Genomic DNA, 12,643 nt, shown 5'->3' on the forward strand with positions numbered 1-12,643 from the left:
GCAAGTGAACTCTGTGCACACACATTTTTATTAAATTACATGCAATTACTTTATCTGCAATTAATTTACAGATAAAGTTTGAGCTGCTTTAAATGAACTCACAGGAAGCGGAACTCTCAACAAGACATTACAGCTCTAGTGGAAGACAACTTTGCATGTATGTCATTTCCTTTACCATTTACGTTTAGTGCCACTAGTAATTAAATTATTGACAGACGCTGATGTTATCTAAACTGAAATTTCTGGTCAGTTTCTGTCAATAGGAAGAAATAAGGCCAACAAAAACACTTAAATATGTGAAAAGTCCAAACATATGGTCTCATTTCTTAGTGTTTAGGGCGACTGTATGTGTGTAAAACAGATGTAATATAACTATATGATTCTCTGGTGAGTAATTGTCTGATGCTTCACATGTGAGGTTTCTTGCAGGGAACCGATTTGTCCCATCAGAGGATTCCTGTAAATACTACCGTGCAGTAAATATACTTCATTTGTTGTTTTAGTTTTTTCTTGCTGCTCTGAAATGCTCAACGAACCCTTTGGGATTCATTCGAGGCTACCTGTAGCAGTAGGCTCCATAAAGATGCATCATCTTGTTGGGGAATCCAAATGAGTGCACCCCTGCATCAGGGACACCCCCACAGTGCTTCCTGGGGTTGATGATGGGAAACCGTACGCTGCCGTCTTTCAGCCATCCACCATCACACTGGTCGAAGTTTTGGAAACGCCAGGCGGCGTAAAGCTGGCCGACCAACGCCAACTCAGCTCCCTGATGTTTACATGTGTGTTCTGCCTGCTCGAAGGAGAAAGAGCCCGATTTGTAGAAGACAGAACCTGTGGGAGGAGAAGATTCACTGAAACGTATCCAGACAGTATCATTTTGGTAAAACCACTATACATGAGTCCTTTGTTTCCCAAGTTTCCATCTCATTATGATTGCAGTGGAAGTTTCCAGGGACAGACGGCCAAGTATTTTCCAAAGAATGAACTTGATCATGTTTCACTGACAGACTTTGTTGTTCTGTCAACCTACCTTCAGCCCCACTGTTCCACTGTAGCTCCTGAAGGTCAACTTGTTGCTACAGTACACAAACCTGACATTTAGACCCAGAACTGTAATACACTGCACACTGGTTATGAACTAAAGTAACAACATCCTTGTCTAAACACAGATGCTCCATTGGAATTAACTGTAGACTTCCTGGAACGGTTTCTCTGCTGGGACGTTTGATTTGGACACTGAGGATGAAACATCTTTGAAATGGTTAAACAAACACCACCTACACTGTCAGCTATTCTTACAGATGAAACTCTTATGACTTCCAGAATCAAATGTTAAATTATTGGACATACTTTATGGAGAGGATTCTGGTGTTGGTTTAATAAATCTTTGATGAATCTTTAAATCTGCGTTAGTTTGTTGAATTTCAGCCTCTACACTAATAAACAAATTAACCCTCTCGCTGGCTTTTGTTTCATTTCTTCTGAAATTACATCATGAATGAATGTTTGGTTTCCAGAACACATCACACTGCAGCTAATGTGCAGCCTCCTCCACAACAGGGTTTTCACTTTAGCTGTTCTTAACACTTCAAGTATCGAACAATGTTTGCAGAGGCATCATTTTACTGTTAGATGTTAATAGTACCAATAGCAGCTAAATTAATTTAACCCTTACAGCTCAAATGAGATGATATATTCAAGTCTCAGCCTGATGAGGAAAAAGCTGAGTCAGAGTTTATTTTCAGCCAGTGCTAACTTCCTGCTGGCTGCTCTGACCAAAGTGGTGGCACCATGGTTGTATTATAACTGGACAGGAGATCAAAACATGCCACCTATTCAACCCTATGATAGTTGCTCAGTAGTGCAGTATCTGTAAAAAAATAAAAGGACCAGTTTGGGTCACGTGATTTTAGATGGAAGTTGTAAAGCTATTTCGCCAAAAGCTGATCCTGGAACACCACACTCACACCTCTACCAGGAAGCAGGCGGGACCAGTTCAGGGAGACGAGGCTCTGTCATTCCCTAAAGCAGCTAGTGAAATTTGAACAAACAGGAAGAAATGATGCCTTTGTTGGGAAATATCAAGGTGTGTGGGTTGTGCTGCTTTCAGTTTTGTCAGTAAACAAGTCCCAAAGAGTCTGATAAGAATCGGATCTCACAGGATCCGAGCCAAGCAATTCAAAGCTTACCAGATGTCTGAGAGGTGAAGCAGAAAGTGTCAAACCGATCCACATCTTTATTCTTTGGTCCATAGCTGCGGATGCCAGGAAGCAGCTCTCCTCCACAGACGGGTCGAGGACGAATAATGGGATAATGAACTGTTCCATCACGGAGCCAACCAGCATTGCACCAGTCCAGACCTTCTGTCCAGGCTGCAGGGAGAAACAAAGCTCCTTTAAGAGAGCTGCTCGAGCAGCAGACTACTAGTATTATTTGATGATTAACTCTTTGTGCAGTGTGTGGCACCTCGATAGAGCTGGTTGTATGTAGCTAATGTGCCATCTTGCTCAGCACAAGCCTCCTTGGCTTCATGGAAAGTGAATTTGTAGCGTCCGTGTTTACTCTGATATGGAAACACAACACCTAGAAATGGAAGCCATCCTGTCAGTGTTTATAATTCAGTTAGTGTTTCCTGTACTTCCTGTGTTTAATCAAATACATGATTCCCAACTACAAACCGTCAGCCCTGATAAAACTCACACCTCTATTTATTACATATGAGGAGAATTTTCAATAACACCAGTGACAGTGGGCAGATTTCAGGCATGTGCTTTAGTTGCTGTATCAGGAAACAGCTCATGGACACTGAACCAATTGTCAATTACCTTCGATCCTCAAAGTAATGACAACGTTCTCATCCTCAATGCCGTTGACAAGCTCACAGCGATACATGCCATCATCTTCCAGCTCAAGATGACCGAGCTGCAGTGAGGCGTCCATGGCGTGGGCATTTCGGAGAGATGCCCTCGGTCCAAGATGGCCGTATGGCTTGAAGGCATGTGCATTTGATATCATGATGATGTTCTCAGACCCCACCCGTTCTGGCTCTAGCTTTGTCCATTTCACTTTGTAATGACTGGGTTTTTCTCTGAGGATACACGGTAAGGTGACGTTATCTCCCCTTCGGCCAACAACCTCGGCGTACACAGGTGGGTCAAGGAGATACTTCAGCTGTTTAGACGCTGCAGAAAAATTGAAAGTTTTAAAGCCATCAAATATTCAAATCTGATATATATGAAAATATCAAACATGTTGCAGAGTAGCAGCATGTCTATTAGTCTCAAACTACAACCTGCAGCATGACACTCAGGTCTGTCCAGTCAGGATACAGAACTGATGCTGTGTCAAAACCCCCGGTCTGTGGTGTCTCATAGAAATCTAAATGGTACCCTTCAGTATGTGACGCACAGGGGGGTTTGATCTTCTGAGTGGTTAGGAGGCGCCTCTCTCATAAACCTTTTAGAGAGGAATATCTCTGCACTACTGCTGTTGTTTAGTCTGTGTCACAAGAGGCTTTGACAGCACCTCACCACACAATGAGATATGGAGCAAATCTCTAATAAAAATACTGAAAAGTTAAATCATTTAGTTTATTGACTCCACTAACAGTCACCACCACTGAATATAGATCAAATTTGAATGTGTTGGACATTAAGAGTAATGGCAACTCGTTTTTTTTATTAACAATTAACAATAAACGGCAAATCACAAATACGGCAGAGAACAATTTTTCTCCAAATATCCAATCTTCCAGTACAGCATCCAGCTTTTCAGTGTATGTAAACCTTTTTGTGGTTTTATTTAGGCCTCATCTGTGGTGTCCTGACCACCTCCACATTACTCACTTTCATTTAATACATTTTAATTTAGACGCTAATCAGCCATCATTCATTTATCCAGACGTGACTAATCATACAACACATGACTCTGCCCTGTCCACGACTCTACCTGCTCTGCTGGGGGTGTACATAGCTGAAGAGCAGGTGAAGCAACTTGATGTTAAAAGAAGAATCAGAGCAGACTTCATTGTGGAGCGAGTCACTCGTCCAGCTCCTGCTGTTCACAAGAAAAGAACAGAGTTTACCTCTGCACATACAGACGCACCAGAGAGTAAGCAGGTGTATTTTACAGCAGTATTCAGTATTTTACAGCAACACAAATCCCAACAACAGGTCCGTCATCTATTACAACTCTTAATCTGAATTAATAAAATAAAGAGAACCATGCAAACCTTTAAAGTTGAGAAGGTGCAGCTCTCTCATCAACCTCCTGCTTTGTCCCACATGACGAAGGTTTTGATGGTTTAGAAAATTCCCAAATAATTCCTGACTGGGATGAGAACCAGCTTTTGTTGATACCTGTTTGTCCCTCTGTCCAAGACCTGAATGAACAGCTGTCACTCAGTTCATCTCTCTCCCTCTCACCCCCTCTCTCTCCTCACTCTGCTCATATCCACAGTGTGTAAACAGGATTGTTGTCCTCTCTGCTCCAGATGTTAATGACGGTCGGACTCGCTCGTGGTGTTTGTTTTTCCTCCGGTTCAGTCAGTGGAACAAAATAAGTGTATCAGAAAAACCTGTAACAAAATAAATGTTTTGTACACTTCAAATATTAATTCAATGAATAATACGACAGAAAATGAAAAGGAAATTCACCATAAGTAATTTAAAAGATGTACATACGAAAATAAAGTGAGCATTGAAGTAGATGAGGTTTAAGGTTTAATGGACTGTGTGGAACGACAAGTCTATTTACATTTGAGACCCAAACTATACACTAACAACACGAACCCAGTTAAAGGTCCAGCATTTTACTCATTTGTAATTTTTAACCCATGAAGACATGTTCAGAAAATCTTTCTCTAAAACCTTGTACTTTGCTCCGTATAATACAAATCAGCAAAGGCAGTTTGTTTTCTTCTGCTTCAGCTATTTTAAAATTCCCATAAGAAGAGAAGGTGCTAATTTATTCTAGTGCAGGTGTATTTTTATCATTTGACCAATAAAAACGATTCAGATTCAGTAGATTTGCAGTGTACAATATTGGCTCCTGCTGTCAAACAGTATAATATAGCATACAGTGCATCAGTGATGAGCCACTGCTGTGGACAACAAGCCTGTCTCTGTATTCTAACCTTTCCCAGAAGGCTGTTGCCAAAGAGGACTGTAGTGTGCATTCAGCCATCTTTGTTATTGCCCACATGGCTCTGGGGGCAGCGGCAGAGGAAGCTGTGTTGGCTCAAGTTTCCTCTGCCACCGTGGCCCCTGGGCACAAGGGCCACATTGTGAGAGTCACAGTCCTCCACTCAGTGACAGCAGGCGGCGGTCACACAAACACGGCCCAATGTGGAAAAAAGATGAAATAATGGGATTCTTCTGTTTTTGCTTGTGTTGCTTCTCCATTGTGCTCCGTCGTCAATGGGACTCTTTCTCAGTCTCCAATTAGTATTCGCTCAAACACCTCTAGGTGACAACAGCCAGCAGTCTCAGCAGCACTCTGTCCATCTTCCATATTTGGGACCTTTTTAGTTTTGACACTCATTTAAAACCCATTTAAAAGAAATAAATGAATGAAAATAAAAATCCTATAACACACGTGTTATGTGACTTCCTACAGTTCTGGCTCTGTTAGACATTTACATGGACTGTCTTCAGTGTCACCCAGTTCTTTTCACACTTCAACTTTCACGCTTACTTTTTAACCCAGCCACTTGTCAACACGTCTACCTTTTAATTTCTTCCCCTTTTGTGTCTTTCTCTTCACTTTTCATCAGAAAAACCAGGTTGGAGGAACGAGCAGCACAAACATTGCCCTCTGCTGTATGAAGTGTGTATAAATACCAGACGCCAGAAACCAATGAACAGCAGACTGAATCCTTTTAAACAGACTCATTAATAGACTATTGTGACGCACACAGTGTTTTACACATTACACATGTCATAGGTCAAACTCAAGGTGGTTAAAGCTGAGTGAAGCTGAGTGACCTTACAGACACCTTTAGTTCTTTGGTGCACAAGGAAAAACATCACGTCCGATACAGGCACATCAACCACACTGACGGGCGTGATAGTGACGAGTGGGGGACTTCTTTACCTGTCTGTGCCCAAAAGCCACTTTTTAATGTGATTAAATCTGCAAGTACTGTGTGTTGAACAGAAAACCTCCTTTAAATAGTTTCTGCCTCCATCATCAGCACCTTGTCATAACTTGTGGCACTGAATGTCCCTTTTGTCCACGTATAACAGATAAACAAGGCTGATATTAGAGCAGGTCTGGCCTGCCTGCAGCCCTGATGCAGTATCAGTTTGCCAGTTGCACTAGTGCATGACTCTGTTGATGAAAGGCGTCACAAGTGGCGGGGTCACAAGGGCAGCTTGGTGCAAAAATTGTGCAATATTTCTACCACTCAGGACGACTCCCCCCTGTACGACTCACTAACTCGAGACGTGCTTAACATTCTTACAGATTCCTCTTTGCTTCTTCTCTCCACTGAGAGTGACAGTTTTTGAGCACAGTGACAGATTTGAGTGAAATGTTAATGACAGCTGAGAGGCCCTCCATGCTGACCCAGGTTACCTGTACCCCCCACTATTCATGTCATGCACAAAAATGCAGGTATGTGTGATGACTTTGCATACATCAGGCATGTCATGGAGTCTAAATGGAACACAGACAGGCAGGAGAAAAAAAACAATACTGACGTGTCATTAATGTTTAGGACTATATGGTGTGTGGGCCAGTGGGGTGCTGGGTTTGGAATCCCAGCAAATATACATTTGTAAATGGAAGCAGTGCAGGTGAACACATCAGCCACTAGAAGCATCCACCACAGCGACCTCAACATTTTAGGCTCTAAGCATGCAGCATTTCACTAACGGGAAAAACACTCAACAATTAAACGAGTATTACGTTTCTTCATTCAGAAGTTATGCTAAAATTATCTGACATTGATCAGGTTTGATTTGCATGCTGTGCTGATGGTTATCAAGAGATCAGTGTGATTGATTGTATTTCTGTGGTGAACTGACTGTTGAAAACTCTACTGTGCCAAGTGTTACGAAATATTTGATCCAAGAAGGTTAGAAACCTTTCAACCTTCTGCCTGCAGCACTTTAGCGTTGTTTAACTTTTAGTCCAGAGGGCGTGAGGTGTTGATGAAAACAGGAAATGCTGTATATTAGTGCAAACGGCCGGTCACAAACAAAGTCGAGGCAAAAAAAGGAGAGCGCACATTCGACCCGTTGTCCTTAACAGTGAGTGATTCACTGAGGAGCCCGAGGCTCTTCATCCAGTCACTTACCAGTTAAGTTAGTTTTGAAACACGTGGAAACAGTGTGATAGTCACAGGTAGATATAGATCTTTGGCTAGAGAAGGGAGAGAGATAAGCTAACATTCCCATACCTGACGTCTCCACCAAATGCCAAAACACAAACCTCGTGTGTGTGTGTGTGTGTGTGTGTGTGTGTGTGTGTGTGTGTGTGTGTGTCCCTCTGAGGAAAACACGTGATGACTACTGTACATGCAGCCTTTGGTAGATATTCAGATCTGAAATGGCCACAGGATTTCAAGATGATGAATGTGATAAATGCAATGATTCTTTGACAGATACGAACGGACCCACCCACTATTCTGGACGTGTACAACTCCAGAGTCGGGACATGTGCAAGAGAAAATCAGCTGATGTGTCCTCACACCCTGGACATCCTGTTCCAACTCCTTCCCTGTGGTCAGTGCCACAGAATCTGCTCCGAGAACAGCTTCATCATTTACGGTTGATCCAAACAACCTCTGTGACACTAACGCACAAGAACTGTGATCATCATGCACTAACATGTATGTTCCATGAACCAATGTGAAGCTATATACTGCTGGGTTAAGTTCCTTTGACTAACATCGGCCGTTTGCTTGTTGTCATGTTACTGTCTATTTTCCTTGTCCTTGTCACCATGTGTACGTACGTTGAGAAACTGAAGTCAAGTTCCTCGTGCTGATTTGGATTCTGATTCTGTTTTGCTGCCACCATGGAAAAAAAAAACAAAACTTCAGTTTCTTGTCATAATGACAAATGTTTCTTGTTTCGGTGAAATATGCTGGTTTGTTGTTACAAAAAGCAGCTCTGGTTTAAATTTGTGTTCTTTGACTTCCAAGTTATTTCTACAATAATGAGGCTGCAACATAATCACTGGCTTATGCTGGAATATCTTCGAGGGAATTGATTAATGACACCACTTGGATGGGACGGGGTGATCAGTAGGAGTTGGATCTGCATCATTATTTCCTCCTGTTGCTTAACTTTGCTTAACTGTTTAGTTAATAAACGTGTTTTCTTTATTCAACCAGTCAGTCTGTGTTCTCTTGGCTCAGTGTACAATAGTGTCAAGTACCCGCACAGCTTCTTATTGCAGGTTCTTTGTGTTACATAACGGGCAGGTTTGGTCCTGTACTTATCTGGTTTCATCTGGTGCAAGATTTTCTTGTAGCCTCCATGGTGTTACTACTGATGCTTTCCCGCCTCTGACTGGGAGATTGTGTTATCAGTGGGCCCCCAGGAGCCAGCCTACTGCACTGATGTACTGACAAGAAGCATCTACTTACTGTGGAACACCGCAAAGGAAAATCTGCAAAGTTTGAGGCTTCATTTGAGCAGTGGCTCATAAAGGAAAGAAGTCCAGAGTGTTCATGTAAATGTCCATGCAGACCTCTGCATAGACGGGGGTTATAGGTAACCTTAGGTCACAGAGGTTCGTAGAGCTGACGTGCACACCCCCTAAACCTCAACAATGCATCATGTGAGCTGATGTTAACATCATAAAGTTGGCAGGAGGCAGGATTGAAACAAGGGATACGTGAAGAGATGAAGGGGAAGATGGAGCGGCTAGAAGAACAAACAGGAAATGAGTCAAAGTCACAACAACATTTTTATTGTCAGTAAAGATTCGCAGTGGTCCAGGTGAAGGTATCTGGAAGTTGAGTCATGACAACTGGACTTCCTTCTTGTTAGGTCGAAACATTTCAGTAGTCATCAAGTAGCTTCTTCAGTCCAGTTGCCATGACTCAACATCCAGATTTTTATTAGCATTGATTAGAACCTGTATCTCAAACAATTATTTAAATGATCTCATATGTACTGTATACCTGAAGACTGAGCAACAACACTTTAGCTTCATAGATCTAAAAACCAACACACTGTAACGTACAACAAGTATTATCAACAATCTGATGCAATGTCATGGTGACCTGGACACTTCTAGCACGAGATATGCACAAGACTTCCTGTCTGCCACGAGTCTGTCAGCTGAGTAAAGTCTGAAATGACAGCGACTGTCGGCCTCTTTCCTGCAACAAAAACCATGACTGTAATAGACGGTAACAACTGCTCTGGAAGAGGATCTGAACATTTAACTCAGAGATGCAGGATCATCAGCTCAAGCTGTGAAAGACAAACGGGAGAAATCAGATGAGTAAATGTGTTGGTGGCAGCACGTCAAGTTTGGTGCAGCAGTGTTTAATTGTAGATTTAGATCATAGTAACACTCCTGGAATCTCTTTCAGGTGAAGCGCAGTATCACGATGTCCATTAAAACATCCAGTCACATGAGAATGTAAATATAACAAGACTTGAGCTCAGCTCTGACTTCACAAGGACACAATGTACACGTTAGTTTCAGTATCAGCAGTAATTCACTGAAGTACTTGATTCTCTTTAGGTGGGGATACATATAATAAGATGAATCCTATAATACTCAAGTCACTTGTACTTGTTTTTTGGCAGTTTGGAAGGAGAACGCCCCCAAAAACTGAATTAACACTGGACGACCGACAGACCAGTGGAATTTCAGGCAGTAGACAAACATGGAAATCATTGAACATGAACATGAAATCAGTCATCAATCCTCGTGTGTTCTTGTAGCAAAGCAAACACGGACACCAGCACAGCCTGCATTGTGTGTAATATAAACAGTTCAGTGTCTGTTTGGTTCAGGTTTCTGCCACTTTTCCATTTAACCATCACCAGGATGGCGCCATCCGTGTTTGATGTCTACCGTGATTGCAAGCCGTGTGTTGTGTAATACAGCATGTTTACTTTCTTCACTTTGTTCAGAGGACACGTCAGTCACATCACCGGTGCGCTGAAAACCTGCAGGTCCAGGGGTCACCGTCCTATCCTGTTCTCCAGCAGCAGCAGTAGTTAGGTGATCCTACACCTGTGGACTCACCCCTCGGTAGGTGTCTCAGTGTGTGAAGCTCCCGGTTTGTTGATTGAAGTGAAACCTGTAACTACCTGCATAGATGAAGTGATGAGGAATGAGAGCATTTGAGGAGAAGGGACGAGACGAGACTTGCCTGGATGTCCTGAGGCTCCTGATGGCCTCAGGTGTTGAAGGTTTACGTTACTTTAAAACATCACCAAAAAACAGTTAGACAAACACACGACTCATGAATCAGCTGCTCTAAAGTCGGGATGCATCGATCAGTCTTCACTTGGGTATGAAATAGAAAAATCACCATCACATTTTATTACAAACATTAATTTAAATAGGTCAGTACGTAACCAGTAAGTACTGGTCGTAACGTTAACGTGTTACCTTGGTTGACACATTGATCCATAAAGAAAATACAATCAGTCGGTACATGATCTGACTTGACCACAGAGAAGCACACTGACATTTATACACAGGATTGCATCACAGCTGATTTTTTTTCTGGGATCTACCATGAGAAAAACACACCCACAAGAAGACAAATGGTTCATTAACAGAGAACAGACTGTACAGTGGTCTCTACCTGTGTCACGCACCAGTCAAGTCTCTGTTTCCAGGACACACAGCAACCTTACACCCTCTTAAAAGTAAAATACAGAAAGACACATGCAAACAGGATTATTTTAAAATACATAGAGAGAGAAATGGACCATTTTAGAGATTTCAGTACTGACGCAATTCCCGAAAATCTTAATTTACAGGAAAAGTAAATATGAATAATCTCTCTAAGGTTGTTCCTATCAACATAACCAATGCCATCTTAAAACCTTAAAAGCCTTTTGGTTCTTACTAAGTATTTTTAGATGTAGCCTCATTTTTTCAAGTTAATTTCTAAAACATCACAACAACATCATGTTTATCAAGCATTTCTCAGACAGGATAAAATGGGACATTTGTTAGAGACTATTTACTGCAGTGGATTAAATGACTGAGTATGAGTCAGTGGTGATTAAACAACATGTTCCCGAGTACAGGTCGTGAGGTTTTAATGGTTTTTAGACAGTCAAGCTTTGCACCACAGAGTAAAACAGACTCTTATCAGGGTTTGATACACAACTGATTTAATGAGCCATTCGCAGTTTCACTGTACCGGCCGTGTGTACTTAGACTTGCATGGCTTAATCTTTGAGACAAGCATATGCTACTGGCAGGATCAACCACGTTGCCTTCAGGCACACACCGTACTTTAATGTTTTGATCTTTTCATGTGTTGATTATGAAAAAACAAAGAAATTATAACTTTATCCTGGAATAAAAATTGTAGGCAGGATCAGGTGCTAATCAGTGAGTGAGACACAAATTGAAGTCAGACTGACTTAGTGACACGAGGCTGGACAGATAAGATGCCGAGCAGACAGTTATGTGTGGTCTCGAGTGGTAATAGTTCAAATTCCCACAAATCATAACAGCATTCCTGTAGTTCATACACCTTTCTGAAGAAAAGGCGGTGTCTGTTGATGAAGAATAGATACAGGTGTGATATCTCTCATCAGCTGAAGTATGAGCAGGATGTCTAAGGCCACCCCAAGCTGTTCTGTAATCAGTGAGTCTACAAGGTCTAATCACAGCCTTTCCCTTAATCACGTGTGTTCTCCCCTCAAAGTCACGGCCGTGCCCTCATCCTTCTTCTGTTGTGACTGTGAACGGTAGAGTTAATGATCTGTGTTGTTGTGGTTGGTATCCTTTCAGCAAATAATGCGTAAAGGAGACCATTGCCGTTATTTTATCTTTTTGACATGATCAACTGAACACTGAATTTATCTGACTGACAGATTTAAACTCAGCTGTCCAAAGAATCTGGACAATCAAAGAATCATCCTGTGGCACCTGGTTTCACATTTATTCTTAGGAATGAACTTGACTGTGGATTTTTTTTTGTGACCTTCCCTTTGTCTGTTTATCCTTAACAGCTAATAAGCAAGCAAACTGTTATGAATGATGTCAGGAACATAAAGTCACTCCTGTGCATCAGAGCAGCTTCTTTTCCGGAGCAGTAAAAGGTGCTGTTTTGATTTGGTGAGAAGCTGAATCCCCATAGATCAGAGCAGAGCACATTTCACTTTAGCTAGTCGTGAAAAGTTTATTGATGACTGGTCCATTCTTATTCCCAATCCTTTGGCGGGTCATAATCATAACAGTGCCCATTTATAATCCAGTGTTTTGATGATATTCTGAAATCTTTGTTCTGAACTCAAACTCTCCTTTACAGCAGTCGATCTCGATCAGTTCTCATCTGAAAGCTCTAACGGACATTTTTTAAACAATATTTTGTCTGAATACATTTAAACTTGCAAATACTCTGTGTCTATGTGTCATTTGCATCCTCAAATTATTATTTATTATTATTATTACCCATTACAAATTATTAAAGCTCACA

At 41.7% G+C, this 12,643-nt stretch overlaps 1 protein-coding gene and 1 long non-coding RNA gene across 3 annotated transcripts; both read right to left on the reverse strand.

The window, feature by feature from the left end:
- Positions 1-10: 10 nt before the first annotated feature.
- Positions 11-4,447, reverse strand: hapln2 (hyaluronan and proteoglycan link protein 2). Of its 2 annotated transcripts, none has more exons than XM_026370020.1 (6): positions 4,235-4,447; positions 3,952-4,056; positions 2,829-3,185; positions 2,470-2,586; positions 2,193-2,375; positions 11-834 (listed from the first exon to the last, which is right to left on the reverse strand). In XM_026370020.1, the coding sequence occupies exons 1-6, from the start codon at positions 4,263-4,265 to the stop codon at positions 557-559; spliced, it is 1,071 nt and encodes a 356-aa protein (XP_026225805.1). In that variant the 5' UTR covers positions 4,266-4,447; the 3' UTR covers positions 11-556. The 2 variants fall into 2 exon arrangements, with proteins under 2 accessions (XP_026225805.1, XP_026225803.1); XM_026370018.1 differs by having other exon boundaries at positions 3,952-4,059.
- A 4,456-nt stretch (positions 4,448-8,903) lies between these two features.
- On the reverse strand, positions 8,904-10,877 carry LOC113169153. Its single transcript, XR_003299545.1, has 2 exons — positions 10,591-10,877; positions 8,904-10,286 (listed from the first exon to the last, which is right to left on the reverse strand). It is a non-coding gene; the product is annotated as an uncharacterized LOC113169153 (long non-coding RNA).
- Positions 10,878-12,643: the final 1,766 nt, after the last annotated feature.

This window comes from Anabas testudineus, chromosome 16 (genome assembly GCF_900324465.2).
Source record: "Anabas testudineus chromosome 16, fAnaTes1.2, whole genome shotgun sequence".
In the NCBI taxonomy this organism is placed as follows: domain Eukaryota; kingdom Metazoa; phylum Chordata; class Actinopteri; order Anabantiformes; family Anabantidae; genus Anabas; species Anabas testudineus.

Coding starts and splice junctions, on each gene's coding strand:
- hapln2 (XM_026370018.1), bottom strand. CDS start 4,265: ATGAGAGAGCTGCACCTTCTCAACTTTAAAG. Junction 4,060..4,234: donor GCACCTTCTCAACTTTAAAG/GTTTGCATGGTT, acceptor TCTTGTGAACAG/CAGGAGCTGGACGAGTGACT. Junction 2,587..2,828: donor CATTACTTTGAGGATCGAAG/GTAATTGACAAT, acceptor TTCCATTTCTAG/GTGTTGTGTTTCCATATCAG.